The following is a 15,306-nucleotide window of genomic DNA, read 5'->3' as shown; positions in this document are numbered from 1 at the left end:
AGATCTCGTACAATGCTGTGTACTACTCCCTTCACAGAATAGCGCAAACTGGCTATAACCAGAACAGAAAGAGGAGTGGGAGGCCCCGGGTGCACAACTGAGCAAGTACATTAGTGTGTCTAGTTTGAGAAACAGACGCCTCACATGTCCTCAACTGGCAGCTTCATTAAATAGTACCCGCAAATCACCAGTCTCAATGTCAACAGTGAAGAGGTGACTCCGGGAAATAAAAATAGCAGATCTTTTTTAAATTGTGGTTATCAAAACAGTTTTTAGCACACGATTGCATTCATAATTGTTATTTGTTGTGCAATGACTGGGCTTATAAAAGCACGTTTCACTCCAATAACAGCAGTTGTGATTTTTAGGCGCTGCTCTTGTGCTGTCTGACATGTGATAGGTAATTCAGCTCCTCAAACAAGGCTCTGTATGCTGTGTGCGTGGGATAAATAAAATACATGAAGACTAACGAAAATACACAAGCACCAATTTAATTCCACTAAAGGCAAATTAACCTATAGCCCGGTAAGAATGATCGGTCAAATGTATTGTTGTGTTTCAACCTGCATTAAAAATTGATTAAATTAAGATTTTGTGTCACTGGCCTGCACAGTTGAATGGCTGTGATAGGAGAAAACTGAGGATGGATCAATAACATTGTAGTTACTCCAAAATACTAACCTAAATGACAGAGTGAAAAGAAGGAAGCCTGTAGAGAATACAAATATTCCAAAACATGCATTGTTTGGGGCAAATCCACACAACACATCACTGAGTACCACTCTTCATATTTTCAAGCATAATGCATCATGTGAAGGGTATGCTTGTAATCGTTATGGACTGGGGAGTTTTTCAGGATAAAAATAAAACTATAGAGCTAAGCACAGGCAAAATACTAGAGGAAAACCTGGTTCAGTCTGCTTTCCAACAGACACTAGGAGACAAATTCACCTTTCATCAGGGCAATAAGCAAAAACACAAGGCCAACTATACACTGGAGTTGCTTACCAAGACAACATTGAATGTTCCTGAGTGGCCTAGTTACAGTTTTGACTTAAATCTGCTGGAAAATCTATGTCAAGACTTGAAAATGGCTGTCTAGCAATGAGCAAAGGACAGCAACCAACTTGACAGAGCTTGAAGAATTTTTAAAAGAATAATGTACAATCCAGGTGTGCAAAGAGCTTGATTTACCCAGAGAGACTCACAACTGTAATCGCTGCCAAAGATGATTCTAACATGTATTGACTGGGTGTCAAATCTTATGTAAAAGAGATATTTCTGCATTTCATTTTCAATAACTTTGTAACAATTTCTAAAAACATGTTTTCCCTCTGTCATTATGGGGTATTGAGTATAGATAGGTAAAAGAAAAAAATCTGCTTTCATTTGACATGCGTCTATGAACTTCAAATTGATGCTCATGGGTCCTTTTACATGGAAATGAACCTCACTAACATGCAATGATGATGTTTTTTGCCATGGCTGAGTCAGCTGCTTAAAATGCAAAGTCGAAAACATTTCTATGAGCTGTGAGTGACAAACACTCTAAACAAATTAATGAATTGTTATGAGAGGTTAAACGCAGTGGCCTTTCAAAACTCTTCATGTAGATAAACTATATCCCATCTCCTCAAACCGACACCTTCTTGCAATGCAAACTCACCCATCTACAGTCAGACCGAATTTTTTTTATTTCATAAATACAAAATAATAACTACTGCAGTATTGTTCACATTGACATGTACCACTTATGATCTTGGCCTCGTCTCTTCTCAGACATCAAACGACAATAAATAAGCTATGGCAAATTTTCGGACAAATTCAAATGTGCCAAGGGGGAGGGTGGTGGCAACACCGAGGTCCCTGCTGAGTGAGAGGCAGAGAAAAAGCTTTAACATTTGCTACTCTCTACAACTAACGACTGTTTTCACAAATGTCCGCACCTGTTCGGACAAATCCGCCTTACCCACCTCTCTCACAGACAGGAAGTAAACAGGGACTCTGCTTTTTGTGATAACAATTTACAGGTAAATCAAAACATTAAAGTAGGTTAAAAGCATTATATAAGGAGCAAGCTAGTTACTAAAATCCTAGTAGTGCCCTACTTTCATTCTGTGTGAAGCCATTACACACACACACACATATTTAAATTCCGGACTCTTGATATTGCTCGTTCTGATATTTCTTTATTTTTATTTGTGAAAAAATAATTAACACCACCACTGCTCTTCACGCTGAGCTGGGACAGGACTACAAGGGTGTGTGTCTTCATTCAACAGGTAAATGAGTTGAGCACAGTCAGTAGAGGCAAATGTCAGTGATATGCATCCTGCACACATAGCCATTAATAACCTCTTGAAGCTAGGGGGCAGAATTTCTATGTTTGGAAAAATAACATTCCCAATGTAAGCTGCCTATTTCTCAGGTGCAGATGCTATAATATGCATATAATTGACAGAATAGGATAGAAAACACTCTAAAGTTTCCAAAACTGTCAAAATATTGTCTGTGAGTATAACAGAACTGACTTTGAAGGCAAAAACCTGAGGAAATCCAACCCGGAAGTGACTCTTATTTTGAGAAATCACTGTTCCATTGCCTGCCTTTCGTCCATTTAAAGGGATATCAACCAGATTCCTTTTCCAATGGCTTCCTCAGGCTGTGAACAGTCTTTAGACATAGTTTCAAGCTTTTATTCTGAAAAATTAGCGAGATTTATCAAAATGCGTCAGTGGATAGACGGATGTCCTTGCATTAGTTCATGCGCGCGACACTGGTTGCTCGACACTTTCTTTCTCTCCAGTATTGAATAGTTTACAGTCCGGTTGAAATATTATCGATTATTGATGTTATTAAAAACAACCTGAGGATTGATTATTAAAAACGTTTGACATGTTTCTACGAACTTTACGGATACTATTTGGAATTTTCGTCAAGCCTTGATGACCTGCCTAAGGCTGTGGAATACTGAACATAACGCACCAAACAAATGGAGTTTTTTTGATATAAAAATTATCTTTATCGAACAAAAGGAACATTTATTGTGCAACTGGGAGTCTCGAGAGTGCAAACATCCAAAGATCATCAAAGGTAAACGATACATTTTATTACTTTTCTGGCTTTCGTGACCAATCTACATTGCTGCTAGGTGTTTTTAATGTTTTGTCTAGTGATCGATAAACTCACACAAACGCTTAGATTACTTTCGCTGTAAAGCATATTTTCAAAATCTGACATGACAGGTGGATTAACAACAAGCTAAGCTGTGTTTTGCTATACTGCACTTGTGATTTCATGAATATAAATATTTGTAGCATTTTCTTTTTTTTTTGGCGCTCTGCAATTCAGCGGTTGTTGATGAAAACGATCCCGCTAAAGGGATCCGTGCGTCAAGAAGTTTAAGGCTAGAGGAAGCTCTTACTGTGTTGGTTTCTGTGACCCTCCCTCACCCCTAGGTGTTTCCCACCTGGCTATTTAGTCATGTGACACTGTGCTCAGGTTGCTCTTGAATAAGACCTGTGGACACATTTTGCTGGAGATAAGGAAGAGACACATACACAGAGAGAGAGAGAGATGGAGAGAGACAGAGACACAGAGAGAAAGAGACAGAGAGGAGAGTGAGACAGATCTATTATGTACAGTGCCTTGCAAAAGTATTCAGACCCCGTGGCACATTTTATTGTGTTACAAAGTGAAATTAAAATGGATTTGTCATTGTCAAAAATCTGCACAAAATATTATGTAATGTCAAAGTTTTAAAGATGAATAAAAATGTAATAACTTAAATATAGTCGTTACATAAATCAATTTTTATCTCTCTTTGTAAGACAAAATGTGAAGAAATCAAAATACTTTTGCAAGGTACTGTAAATCCTACTGAGGGCCCAATAAGCTGTTGAGTTCTTCATATAGAGGAGCAAAGAAAAAAGGTTGCAAGTCTTCCATTTTTCTTCATAACTTTGGAGATTACACTTTTGCACTTTGTAGTGCATTTCAATTCATACTGACATGTGTAAAGCAGAGGCAACAACACTAGACAGGTGTGCATTCTTCAACATCTCTTACCTGTGTCTGTGTTCATCGTGGCCCCCCTGTCCATGTATGACCACCTGTCCACTAGGATGCTTAGCCCCCTTGGGTGCCTCAATATGCGGAATCAGCACATCTTCCAAGCCCAGGTCAAAGCGCTTGTGTTTTGAGTTGTCCGGGAGGAAGAAGAAAGCCCCAAAGCATAAAGTGATGAAGGCACTGAGGATGAGGAGGAGGATAAACTTCTCTGAGAGCCTCAGAGTGGCCCTGTGGTGTGGGAAAGAGGCAGCGCCGGGTGACAGGGTGGGTATCCTGCGGCCCGACAGCGGCAGTAGAGCTGGTGTGGTCATGTTGGACTGTGGAAATTACCTCAGGGTGGACAAATGTCACGGCTGTATTATCTTATGCTGTATTATCTCATTCCGGCGGCGAGTACGTGTCCAGAAATCAAGTGTTGAGATCCCTCAGTGAAGTGACTGGTCACGATTGAATTTATGTTTTTTATTCTGAAATTGAAGGAGAGAGTTATGAGGACAGAGCAGGTATATTATTGGTACATACCATACACTCTTTGGTTCATTAGCCTGAACAATACCTGTCTTTACAGTTTGAATAAGCATCACAAAATATAACAATGAGGCTTTTAAGTCAGTAACACCAAATCATTAACCTTACAAAAGACCTAGGAACCTGCACATCTAACTTTGGGAGTAACTGTATTTTGAATAAGCACAATCTGTTAGTACATAAGGATTAACTGCCCATACAGAATGTACTGTATTCATTGAACGCAATTATAAAGCACAAGGAAACGTTTCCAAGGAAAGTGGGCAGAGAGTCGGCCTTTATGTCAACCCGGTTTGAAAAGGGAAAGATACTTTCAGGTAGGCAGGCTAAAGGTTACATCAAATAGTGATACGTAGCTAGATGATGGCAAAATCACCTGCGTGAGCGCGTGATACTATCACACCATCAATGCACATCACCTCCACTTATCAGTGATATCCCTGAAATCTAATGCGATACATATTTCCATTGCAGTACCTAATATAATAGTGTAATAGTAATTGTAAGCAAAGTCACACTTAAACATATCTAATAAGCATAATTGTGGAGGAAACAAATCTTACCGTGCAAATTCTGTCATTCTGATCCATGTTCTTCGGTTGTGATCCGAACACTATGAGCTGAATAAACAACGACAGAATCAAAACCAACTCGAAATATTTTGTTAATGCCTAACTAACACATATTGTAAGTTCATTTAACAGGACAGTTATTAGGCTTTCAAATAGTGAAACATTTTAATCAGATATTGTCGCATCATCGACAAGGTTCTAATACAGAGATACATACATTCTCCCTGGACCATTTCAATAGTAGCAAAATAAGTGTTAAAATGACAACTAGCTAGCTACTTATGTTCCTGTTAAATTATGTGGTTAAAAATCGGTCTTGTCTCGCTAATTTGTATAAATATTCCCAATATACTGTATTTTATCAGCTTCCTCACCCGGGCCTGCGTCTGATATCGCGCAGCGTCTCCACAGAATACCAAATTCATCCACTGAATTGACTGGCTTGGCTAGCCATCTAGCTAGTTAAATTACTAATGGAGAAAAGCAATAACATTAACTTAGCTAGCTGATTAAACACATATATGTGCACCCGCAATATTGTATTGTAATATTAGCTAACTACGTTTCTCGGATATGTTGAGGTTAGGAAAATAGTTGGCCTGCTAAAGACTGCGCCTTTTTCTGTAAAGGCATCTGGCTAGCTAGCTACTGTTAGCAAGCTGGCTAGCTATCCTCCTGAAGCAGTCCGTTACGATATTTCGCCGCTGCTGCATCACCTCAATAATGCCTTTGAGTAAATCGGTGACAGACATGCATCCTAGTCCACCGTTTCCAAATAGCCGTGTTCCGAAATGTATTCGGGTAACTCGCTATCTATGATTTCATTTTGTAGTTTGCTTTCCCTTTGCTCATTTCATTCTTGATAGCTCTACAGCTATCTAAATAGCTAGCCTCTGTCAAGGGATGTTGATACTGCTGCAACTCTACAACGAACGACGGCTCCTCCCACAATCTCGAACATCGACTACCCAGCCTGGTACATGTAGGGAGCGTCTATTAATTACAAAAGTATTTTTGCAACGTGTTTTATTTGTATTTATTTAAATATGCAAGTCCGTTTTGCAACGTGTATGTCTGTGTGATTTAGCACTGACTGTACTTTGTAGCTAGTCCTTGTATTAAAAAAATATTTGTATTGCATGTGAAAGACTACAATGCACAATGGCTGATCATGGTTTTACAAAAAACTAGACAACAACTGCGATTGGACAATATAACTAACAGGGCTGAGCTTGCTTTATGCAGGGTTGCATCATGTAGGCCTTTGCATCTGTAATTTAAAAGTTACTCACACAGTATGTCATCACTTTTCTGTTGATTGATTCATTCCAGTAAATCATTTTGGATTGATAAAGTCTAGGTAGCTTAGCCAACCAAAGTTTGAATATAAACCAAAATTGATCACATTCACATTTTCTCTTAACACAAATACATAGCCCTATTTTAGGGTATAAATATATAGCTTAGGCTATGAATACATGATGTTACCACTTCGTTTCCCTTGGCCAGAGGGTATCAGAGAGCATAGGCTTCTCTAGGCTACCTTCAGCTGATCAAACTGAAGATCGGATTAATTGTGCATGAGTTTTCAACCCTTTTGTGTCAATATTTTTTATCAAATTGAATCAAAAGTGTTGGGGCAAATGCCGGCGGCACTGCTTTCCTGATCTCTGCAACGTGGATAGATGGAAATTGCCACACAATGCTACAGATTATGAAACATATCCTATATGTATGTTCTACCATCTCGAAAGGTTGACTTAAAAAAAATTGATATTAACTTAGTATTAAAATTAAAATGATGGCAAGAATGAGCTTCAATACTTCAGGGGTACTCCGGGCAGAGAAATTGAGTTGGTGGTACAGTAACCTAAAAAGGTTGGGAACCATTGGCCTAGTCCCGGAAATTCCAGACTTAGGGCCCTAGGGCAACATTGTTAACATTGTGGGAGACAACCCATCTGCCTAGGGAAACTATTTGCAAGGCCTTCAGTTAAGGGCAAGGGAATTATGGGAAAGTGGATGTTTTTTTAAGTGTCGAAAACAACATTGTAATTGTGTAGAAAGACATTTAGTGGCACGTGATCCTAGATCCTATAAAATACACTTAGCAAATGCACTCTCTTGTTGCCTACCATTGGGCAACAGCGCACAGTTAATCATCTTCAGTCTGTCAGTTTATAATCAGAGTGCTACTTTTGACCCCGACTCCCAGACAAAATGTGTTTTCTGCCCACTTTTACACCAAGTCTGAAAATATTGCTTCAGTCTTTGACTTTAAACATAATGTATAAGTTGTGATAATGGTTGTGTTGTCTTGTCTGCTCATTTTATAGTATGTCAGAGGGGGGCTGGAGTGAAGATCTTTTGACACATTATAAGGTAAATCCATCTTGAAACGCAGTCACGTCCTGCTGAGTGGGGGGACAGAGCCCAAGTCAGTCAGTGGGTCCTTGAGTTGCCATTAGCTCAGGCCCCACTCCGCACCACAGGGCCACTGGGCGGATTTATGTGACACCCCTTACTGAGTGAATTAGTAGTGTGGTGCTGTGGCACAGAGTGTGCCGTAATCACTGTAGAGTCCTCTTTGGAGATGCATCATGTGTCACGCACGCTCGCAAACTGTACATTTGAGTGGCTGGCTCTGTGCCTAAAAAGACTCCAAAACAAAAATGCTGAGCTGACACAAAAGGCTGACGCTTTTTAAGCCATATCAAGTTCCGGAGGGAGGGGGGCCGTTTGCTTCGCTGCACCTCTTGTTATCAATGTCAGAGGGGTACGGATCATTGGCCTGGAGAGGACTCATGGTGAACTTCAAGCCCAACAAAACAATGCAGCAAAGACAAAGTGCTCATTACAAACACTTCTAGAGAGAGAAAAAAGAGTGGCGAGGGAGAAAGAAACAAAGAAAGGACAAGTGGAAGAAAGAGACAGTGAGGGAGATTAAGGTTTAGAACAATGAAGCCCTGGTGCAGCAAATTAAAAGGCATACTCCAGCAGGTAAACATAACATAATGAAACAGCATCTGGCTTTGGAGCGCCGTGTGAACGGGATGGCGAATTACGATGGTTTAAATCCAGTCAATAAAGTAAAGTACCATCATACCACCCTGGGGATCTATGCCAGGGCAAGAGGATAGGCTCCCATGCTACGTCATAGAGGGTATCTGTCAAATGTATGTTCCAGTGATGATAACATGGGGAGGGGGTTGGTGAGGGTTACTCCATATCTGATGTTCCAGGTAATGGGGCGTCTCTGTGCCGTCCTACGGTGCCAAGAACACAGATGACGAGTCCCAGGTGATGTGACATTACGGGCAGGTGTACTAGATAAAGAGAGCTCTACAAACAGGACTGGAGTGGTGATGTTTGGAATCAGATGATCTGATGGAGACTCAGTCAGTCAGAGCAGTGTTTGTGGGGATAATTGAACTGTCTAGTATTCAGGTACTCTGGCTACCAGTTTATTTCTGGCTCTTTTAGGCCCAGGTATCTGTAGATTCAGTCCTGTATGGCCAGGTTCACATTATTGCCTGGAGATTGCCATGGGGCACTCCACTCTCCTGTGTGATGTGGGGTCAATTTAGAGCTATGTAAGTACATTAGTGTGATGATATGGCTCTGGCCCTTGTCTGAAATCAGGTTACACTGTGTTCAGAGTGACCCGTTGTCAGAGTCTTTATTTATGTCACACACACACACAAAGAAAATGATCTCTGACTCCACTCATCGCATCATGGAACATTAGCTACAATGCAGTTGATTCTTCCTGCTCAGTGCACTATCTGGCCTGTGTGCCGTATCCATCTTGTCCAAAGGGAATTTACTAATATGTTTTGCAATGTACATGCATGATAGAGGTTGAACTAATATAAACTAGTTAAAATAAATTATTCAAAATTCATCATGGATAGACTCTACTCTAATTCCATCACCGTACAATTATAATCCGCTCTGGGTTCATGTACTTTTAAATGAGCTCTATTTCAACCTCTGCAGTGATGAAGAACTTGTGGTTCATCTCTTGGAGCCCTGAGATGAAGAGCCTATCAGAGTATGACGTCAGTCATAGGGTTGTCGTGGCGATGTGTCGTGGCAAGCTCTTTACAGGAAGGATAAAGATGGAGTTATCACCTCACACACACAAATATGCAAAGGATCGATGAGTGATGGTCACAGCTCAGCACACCAACAGAAAGGGGGAGTCAGTGAATGAACCAGGGAGAATCTTTGTGAGAGAAGGAATAAAAATACAAGGAGGAAGACAAAGGAGCAGAATGAGGGAGTGTGAGACAAATTATTGTCCATCACATTTTTCTGTTATGTTGTATTAGAAGAGGTTTTTAAGCTTACAAGACACGTTGTCTCAGTTTCCAATCATGGGTTTAAAGCGTTTATGTGGGACATAAACTTCTTCTCTCCTGGGTCCACTCTGCAGATAATGGTTTAATAGTCCACTGTAATGTGGTTTCAACACTTGTGTTCTAGAGATCACGTAACAGAGGTTAGTATTTGAGTCATCCACCCCCTCAACATCATCATTTCTAAAGATCTTTACACCTCCCTGCTCCCACCAAACAACTGTACAGAGGAGGGTCAGCTACCTCAGGGAGGGTGAGAGTGTGTTAAGTCTAACACAATGATACCAGTAGTACAACTGCTTTTCAACCATCATGTAGTGGTACAGCTTCCACGTAGGCAACATCAACAACTGTACAACAAACTAAACATGATAATGGTGATTACATTATTACTCATTTCCAAAACAGCGTAATTAGATAGGTATCACGCTTGATTAGGCACTGTCCCCACTAATAAGTATTCTCTAAGGCGCTCATGTGTAATGGAATATTTCCATTAAAATGGTATGATGGGCTGAAGTAAGAGTGAATAGCACACTACTGTCATCAAGTGGTGGAGAACGGAACTGCAGTGACAACAAACTTCCAGACTAATATTCTAAACCATGACTACATTTATTATGAATGTTATGCTTCGTATTCCAGATGGAAACGATATAACTGTTGTTAATATTGTACCGACACATCATCAAGTGATGCCAGTGTGATTTTTTTAAGATGAAAGAGAATGGTCTTTCAATTACATTCATTCTTCTCACTTTTATCCCCAACTGTACCACTTCTTTCCACTATTTCGTTAATCATCTGAAATGGTTGATTTGTAGACCCATGTCTGGTGGTGGTAGGGGTGTCCTGGTCCTGTCCCTCAGAGCTGCACTGTCCCCGGGGCGAGCCTGACCCTGTCCACCCACACCGCTGTTACTGTTCCCCCCACTGCCGTTATCACAAGGGGGGGGGGGGGGGGGGGATACAGGGAACCCTCCTGCACACACATAAGGCAAGAGTGTTAATATTCATAGTTTTGTACCTGATATTTTCAGAAAGGAATAAGAGATTAAAAGCAAAGCTATCGTGACCGTCGTGCAAATGCTTAGTAAATCTGTCTGGTGCTTAATGTCATGGTGGACAGCGAACACACACTTCTTGACAGACAGACACAGACTCATGTCTTCAGAGCCAAAAAGAGTTACTGTTACCTGATGTGTCTTGTCCACTGAGCGTACCAGACAAAGCACATGTCCAATTCTGCACATACAGTTGAAGTCGGAAGTTTACATACACTTAGGTTGGAGTCATTAAAACTCGTTTTTCAACCACTCCACAAACTTCTTGTTAACAAACTATAGTTTTGGCAAGTCGGTTAGGACATCTACTTTGTGCATGACACAAGTAATTTTTCCAACAATTGTTTACAGACAGATTATTTCACTTATAATTAACTGTGTCACAATTCCAGTGGGTCAGAAGTTTACATACACTAAGTTGACTGTGCCTTTAATTAAACAGCTTGGAAAATTCCAGAAAATGATGTCAATTAAAAGCTTCTAAAGCTATGACATCATTTGAGTTAATTGGAGGTGTACCTGTGGATGTCTTTCAAGGCCTACCTTCAAACTCAGTGCCTCTTTGCTTGACATCATGGTAAAATCAAAAGAAATCAGCCAAGACCTCAGAAAAACATTTAGGACCTCCACAAGTCTGGTTCATCCTCGGGAGCAATTTCCAAACGCCTGAAGGTACCACGTTCATCTGTACAAACAATAGTACGCAAGTATAAAAACCATGGGACCATGCAGCCGTCATACTGCTCAGGAAGGAGACGCATTCTGTCTCCTAGAGATGAACGTACTTTGGTGCGAAAAGTGCAAATCAATCCCAGAACAACAGCAAAGGACCTTGTGAAGATGCTGGAGGAAACAGGTACAAAAAAAAATGTCCTCTGGTCTGATGAAACAAAAATAGAACTGTTTGGCCATAATGACCATCGTTATGTTTGGAGGAAAAAGGGTGATGCTTGCAAGTCAAAGAACGCCATCCCAACCGTGAAGCACAGAGGTGGCAGCATCATGTTGTGTGGGTGCTTTGCTGCAGGAGGGACTGGTGCACTTCACAAAATAGATGGCATCATGAGGAAAGGAAAATTATGTGGATATATTGAAGCAACATCTCAAGACATCAGTCAGGAAGTTAAAGTTTGGTCACAAATGGGTCTTCCAAATGGACAAGGACCCCAAGCATACTTCCAAAGTTGTGACAAAATGGCTTAAGGACAACAAAGTCAAGGTATTGGAGTGGCCATCACAAAGCCCTGACCTCAATCCTATAGACAATTTGTGGGCAGAACTGAAGAAGCGTGTGCGATCAAGGAGGCCTACAAACCTGACTCAGTTACACCAGCTCTGTCAGGAGGAATGGGCCAAAATTCACCCAACTTATTGTGGGAAGGTTGTGGAAGGCTACCCGAAATGTTTGACCCAAGTTAAACATTTTAAAGGCAATGCTACCAAATACTAATTGAGTGCATGTAAACTTCTGACCACTGGGAATGTGATGAAAGAAATAAAAGCTAAATAAATCACTCTCTCCTATTATTCAGACATTTCACATTCTTAAAACTAAGTGGTGATCCTAACTGACCTAGGACAGTGAATCTTTACTTGGATTAAATGTCAGGAATTGTGGAAAACTGAGTTTAAATGTATTTGGCTAAGGTGTATGAAAACTTCCGACTTCAACTGTACCTAGCATTCTGCTCCTGTAGTAGCCTTTACTCTGCTGCACCTACTTGGCACACTGCCCATAGAGGACATACCTAGCATTGTCCCTACACCAGTACTAGATGTGGCCTCACCATTGAGTTCCACAGATAAGTGTATATAATATTTCCCATTTCAAACATACCTAGCCAAATACTCTGTAGTCTGCTGTACATTAAAACCCCCACTGGAACAGAAAGAACAACATGTGGAACATTCCACAGTGCCGCTGGACCTTTCTCTTCACATTTAGGACAAAAGGGGAAACCTGGAGGAGAAAAGAAGTGAAAAGAAATGAATGACAGAAATGAGAGTAAGAATAATTGAATACAAAATGGAAATACAGGGCCATGCTGACCCCTGACCCGGGGCTGGTAGAGTACCTTAACGTGTTGGGCCTTGACACACACCCACACAGAGTAGGACCCTGGCTCTACGGGGGTGTAGGCGATGGAATAGGAGCCATCACTGTTATCCACCACCACCGCCTCCAATCTGCTGCAGAGAACACAAGTAAACCTTTTCTTAACACCAACAGATATAATCTATTATGATATAGTTATAAGGAACAGTAAAACGTTCAAACTATGTATGACCCCTTTATTAAAGCATAAGCAGACTCCTTTACTCACATATACACTCACACACATGTTTACACCCATACTCACAAACACACACACTCACACTCACAGCCAACGCTGCTGTCCCATGTACACAGAGACTACAAAGCACAACCCCCTTTTGCCCTCAGAACAGCCTCAATTCATCGGGGCACGGACACTACATCGGTGTCGAAAGCGTTCCACAGGGATGCTGGGCCATGTTGACTCCAATGCTTCCAATGGTTGTGTCAAGTTGGCTAAATGTCCATTGGGTGATGGACAATTCTTGATACACATGGGAAACTGGTTGAGCGTGAAAAACCCAGCAGCATTGCAGTTCTTGACACAAACCGGTGCGCCTGGCACCTACTACCATACCCCGTTCAAAGGCACTTAAATCTATTGTCTTGCCCATTCACCTCTGAATGGCACACATACACAATCCATGTCTCAATTGTCTCAAGTCTTAAAATCCTTCTTTAACCGGTCTCTTCCCCTTCATCTACACTGATTGAGGTGGATTTAACAAGTGACATCAATAAGTGATCATAGCTTTCACCTGGTCAGTCTGTCATGGAAAGAGCAGGAGTTCATAATGTTTTGTACACTCAGTGTATATAAATACATTAAACACTGGACACTTCCTGTTTCTTTTATACTATTTTTCACACTGTGTATTCAAATACAATGCCTTCAGAAAGTATTCATACCCCTTGACTTATTCCGCATTTTGTTGTGTTACAGCCTGAATTCAAAATGGATTAAATATTTTTTTTTCTCCCCCCCATCTACATACAATACCCCATAATGACGAAGTGATAACATGTTTTTAGAAATTGAGGCAAATTTATTGAAAATTAAATACAGAACATTCACTCTCTTCTTCATAAGTATTACCACCTTTGAGTCAATACTTTGTAGAAGCACCGTTGGCAGCGATTAAATGTGTGTCTTTCTGGGTAAGTCTCTAAGAGCTTTCCACACCTGGATTATGCAACATTTGTCCATTATTATTTAAAACATTCTTCAAGCTCTGTCGAATTGGTTGTTGATCATTGCTAGACAACCATTTTCAGGTCTTGCCATAGATTTATGTAGATTTAAGTCAAAACTGTTACTCGGCCACTCAGGAACATTCACTGTCTTCTTGGTAAGCAACTCCAGTGTAGATTGTCCTGCTGAAAGGGGAATTCATCTCCCAATGTCTGGTGGAAAGCAAACTGAACCATGTTTTCCTCTTGGATTTGGCCTGTGCTTAGCTCCATTATGTTTCCTTTTTGTCCTGAAAAACTTCCTTAACTATTACAAGCATACCCATAATTTGATGCAGCCACCACTGTGCTTGAAAATATGGAGAACGCTACTCAGTAATGTGTTGATTTGGATTTGCCCCAAACATAACACTTTGTATTCAGTACAAAAAGTTAATTGCTTTGCCAAATTCTTTGCAGTATTACTTAAGTGTCTTATTGCAAACAGGGTGCATGGAAGGTACATACAGTGGCTTGTGAAAGTATTCATCCCCCTTGGCATTTTTCCTATTTTGTTGCCTTACAACCTGGAATTAAAATAGATTTTTTGGGGGGGTTGTATCATTTGATTTACACAACATGCCAATCACTTTGAAGATGCAAAATATTTGTTATTGTGAAACAAACAAGAAATAAGACAAAAAAACAGAAAACTTGAGCGTGCATAACTATTCTATTGGCTATTGGGCTTCCTATCAAGCACGTTGAGAGCCTGTTTGTAGACAGACTGAATAGGTTTTAATGTTGTACAGCAAGCTTGGGCACAACTAGTCAATCAGTATGTAAAGTGGGGGAGTATCATTGATTTGAAGTACAGTTTTGCTACCTCTGTAGTCAAACAATTTCGTATAAATCGGAAATTAGCTAGGTTGAATTTGGTTATCTAAATTACCCTTTTCACATGTTTTTTAAAAGAGAGGTTGGAATCAAGTATGATGCCAAAGTACTTAAAATCAGATACCACCTGGAGCTTCTCCCCTGACACATAGACATCTGGCTCAGTAGCATCTGTTGCCCTCTTTGTGAAGAACATGCAAACAGTTTTTTTCACATTGAGATGCAAACACGAGTCACTGAACCACTTTGTAATCTGGACCATTACAGTAGTGAGTTCTTGTGCAGCTTGTTGTTTGCTCTTTGCATGCACATATATCACTGTATCATCTGCATACATTTGAACTTCAGACCTAGTACAGACAGAAGGCAGATCATTAATGTACAGGCTGAACAGGAGGGGCCCCAGTATTGACCCTTGGGGCACGCCCACATCATAGCTAAGAGTGGGCGACAGCTCATTGCTCACTCTGACACACTGAGTTCTGCCTTCAAGGTATGATTTCATCCATCTCAAGGCATCGGGGGAAAAGTTGAACTTGGACAATTTT

General features: G+C 40.6%; 1 protein-coding gene across 2 annotated transcripts in view; it reads right to left on the bottom strand.

Moving 5' to 3' along the window:
* The window catches only part of LOC139538767 (mannosyl-oligosaccharide 1,2-alpha-mannosidase IB-like), a 172,193-nt gene extending 166,069 nt beyond the window's left edge, over positions 1-6,124 (bottom strand). The window contains exons 1-3 of one of the 2 annotated variants that reach the window (XM_071341178.1): positions 5,546-6,124; positions 5,163-5,219; positions 4,069-4,538 (exon numbers count right to left, since the gene is read on the bottom strand). In XM_071341178.1, coding sequence (XP_071197279.1) covers positions 4,069-4,382 — 314 coding nt within the window. In that variant the 5' untranslated portion in view covers positions 4,383-4,538; positions 5,163-5,219; positions 5,546-6,124. The remainder of the gene's footprint in view (positions 1-4,068; positions 4,539-5,162; positions 5,220-5,545) is intronic. The other variant, XM_071341179.1, reaches the window with a different exon arrangement.
* Positions 6,125-15,306: the final 9,182 nt, after the last annotated feature.

Source organism: Salvelinus alpinus, chromosome 14 (assembly GCF_045679555.1).
Source record: "Salvelinus alpinus chromosome 14, SLU_Salpinus.1, whole genome shotgun sequence".
Classification (NCBI taxonomy): domain Eukaryota; kingdom Metazoa; phylum Chordata; class Actinopteri; order Salmoniformes; family Salmonidae; genus Salvelinus; species Salvelinus alpinus.
This window is presented reverse-complemented; position numbering and strand designations above follow the sequence as displayed.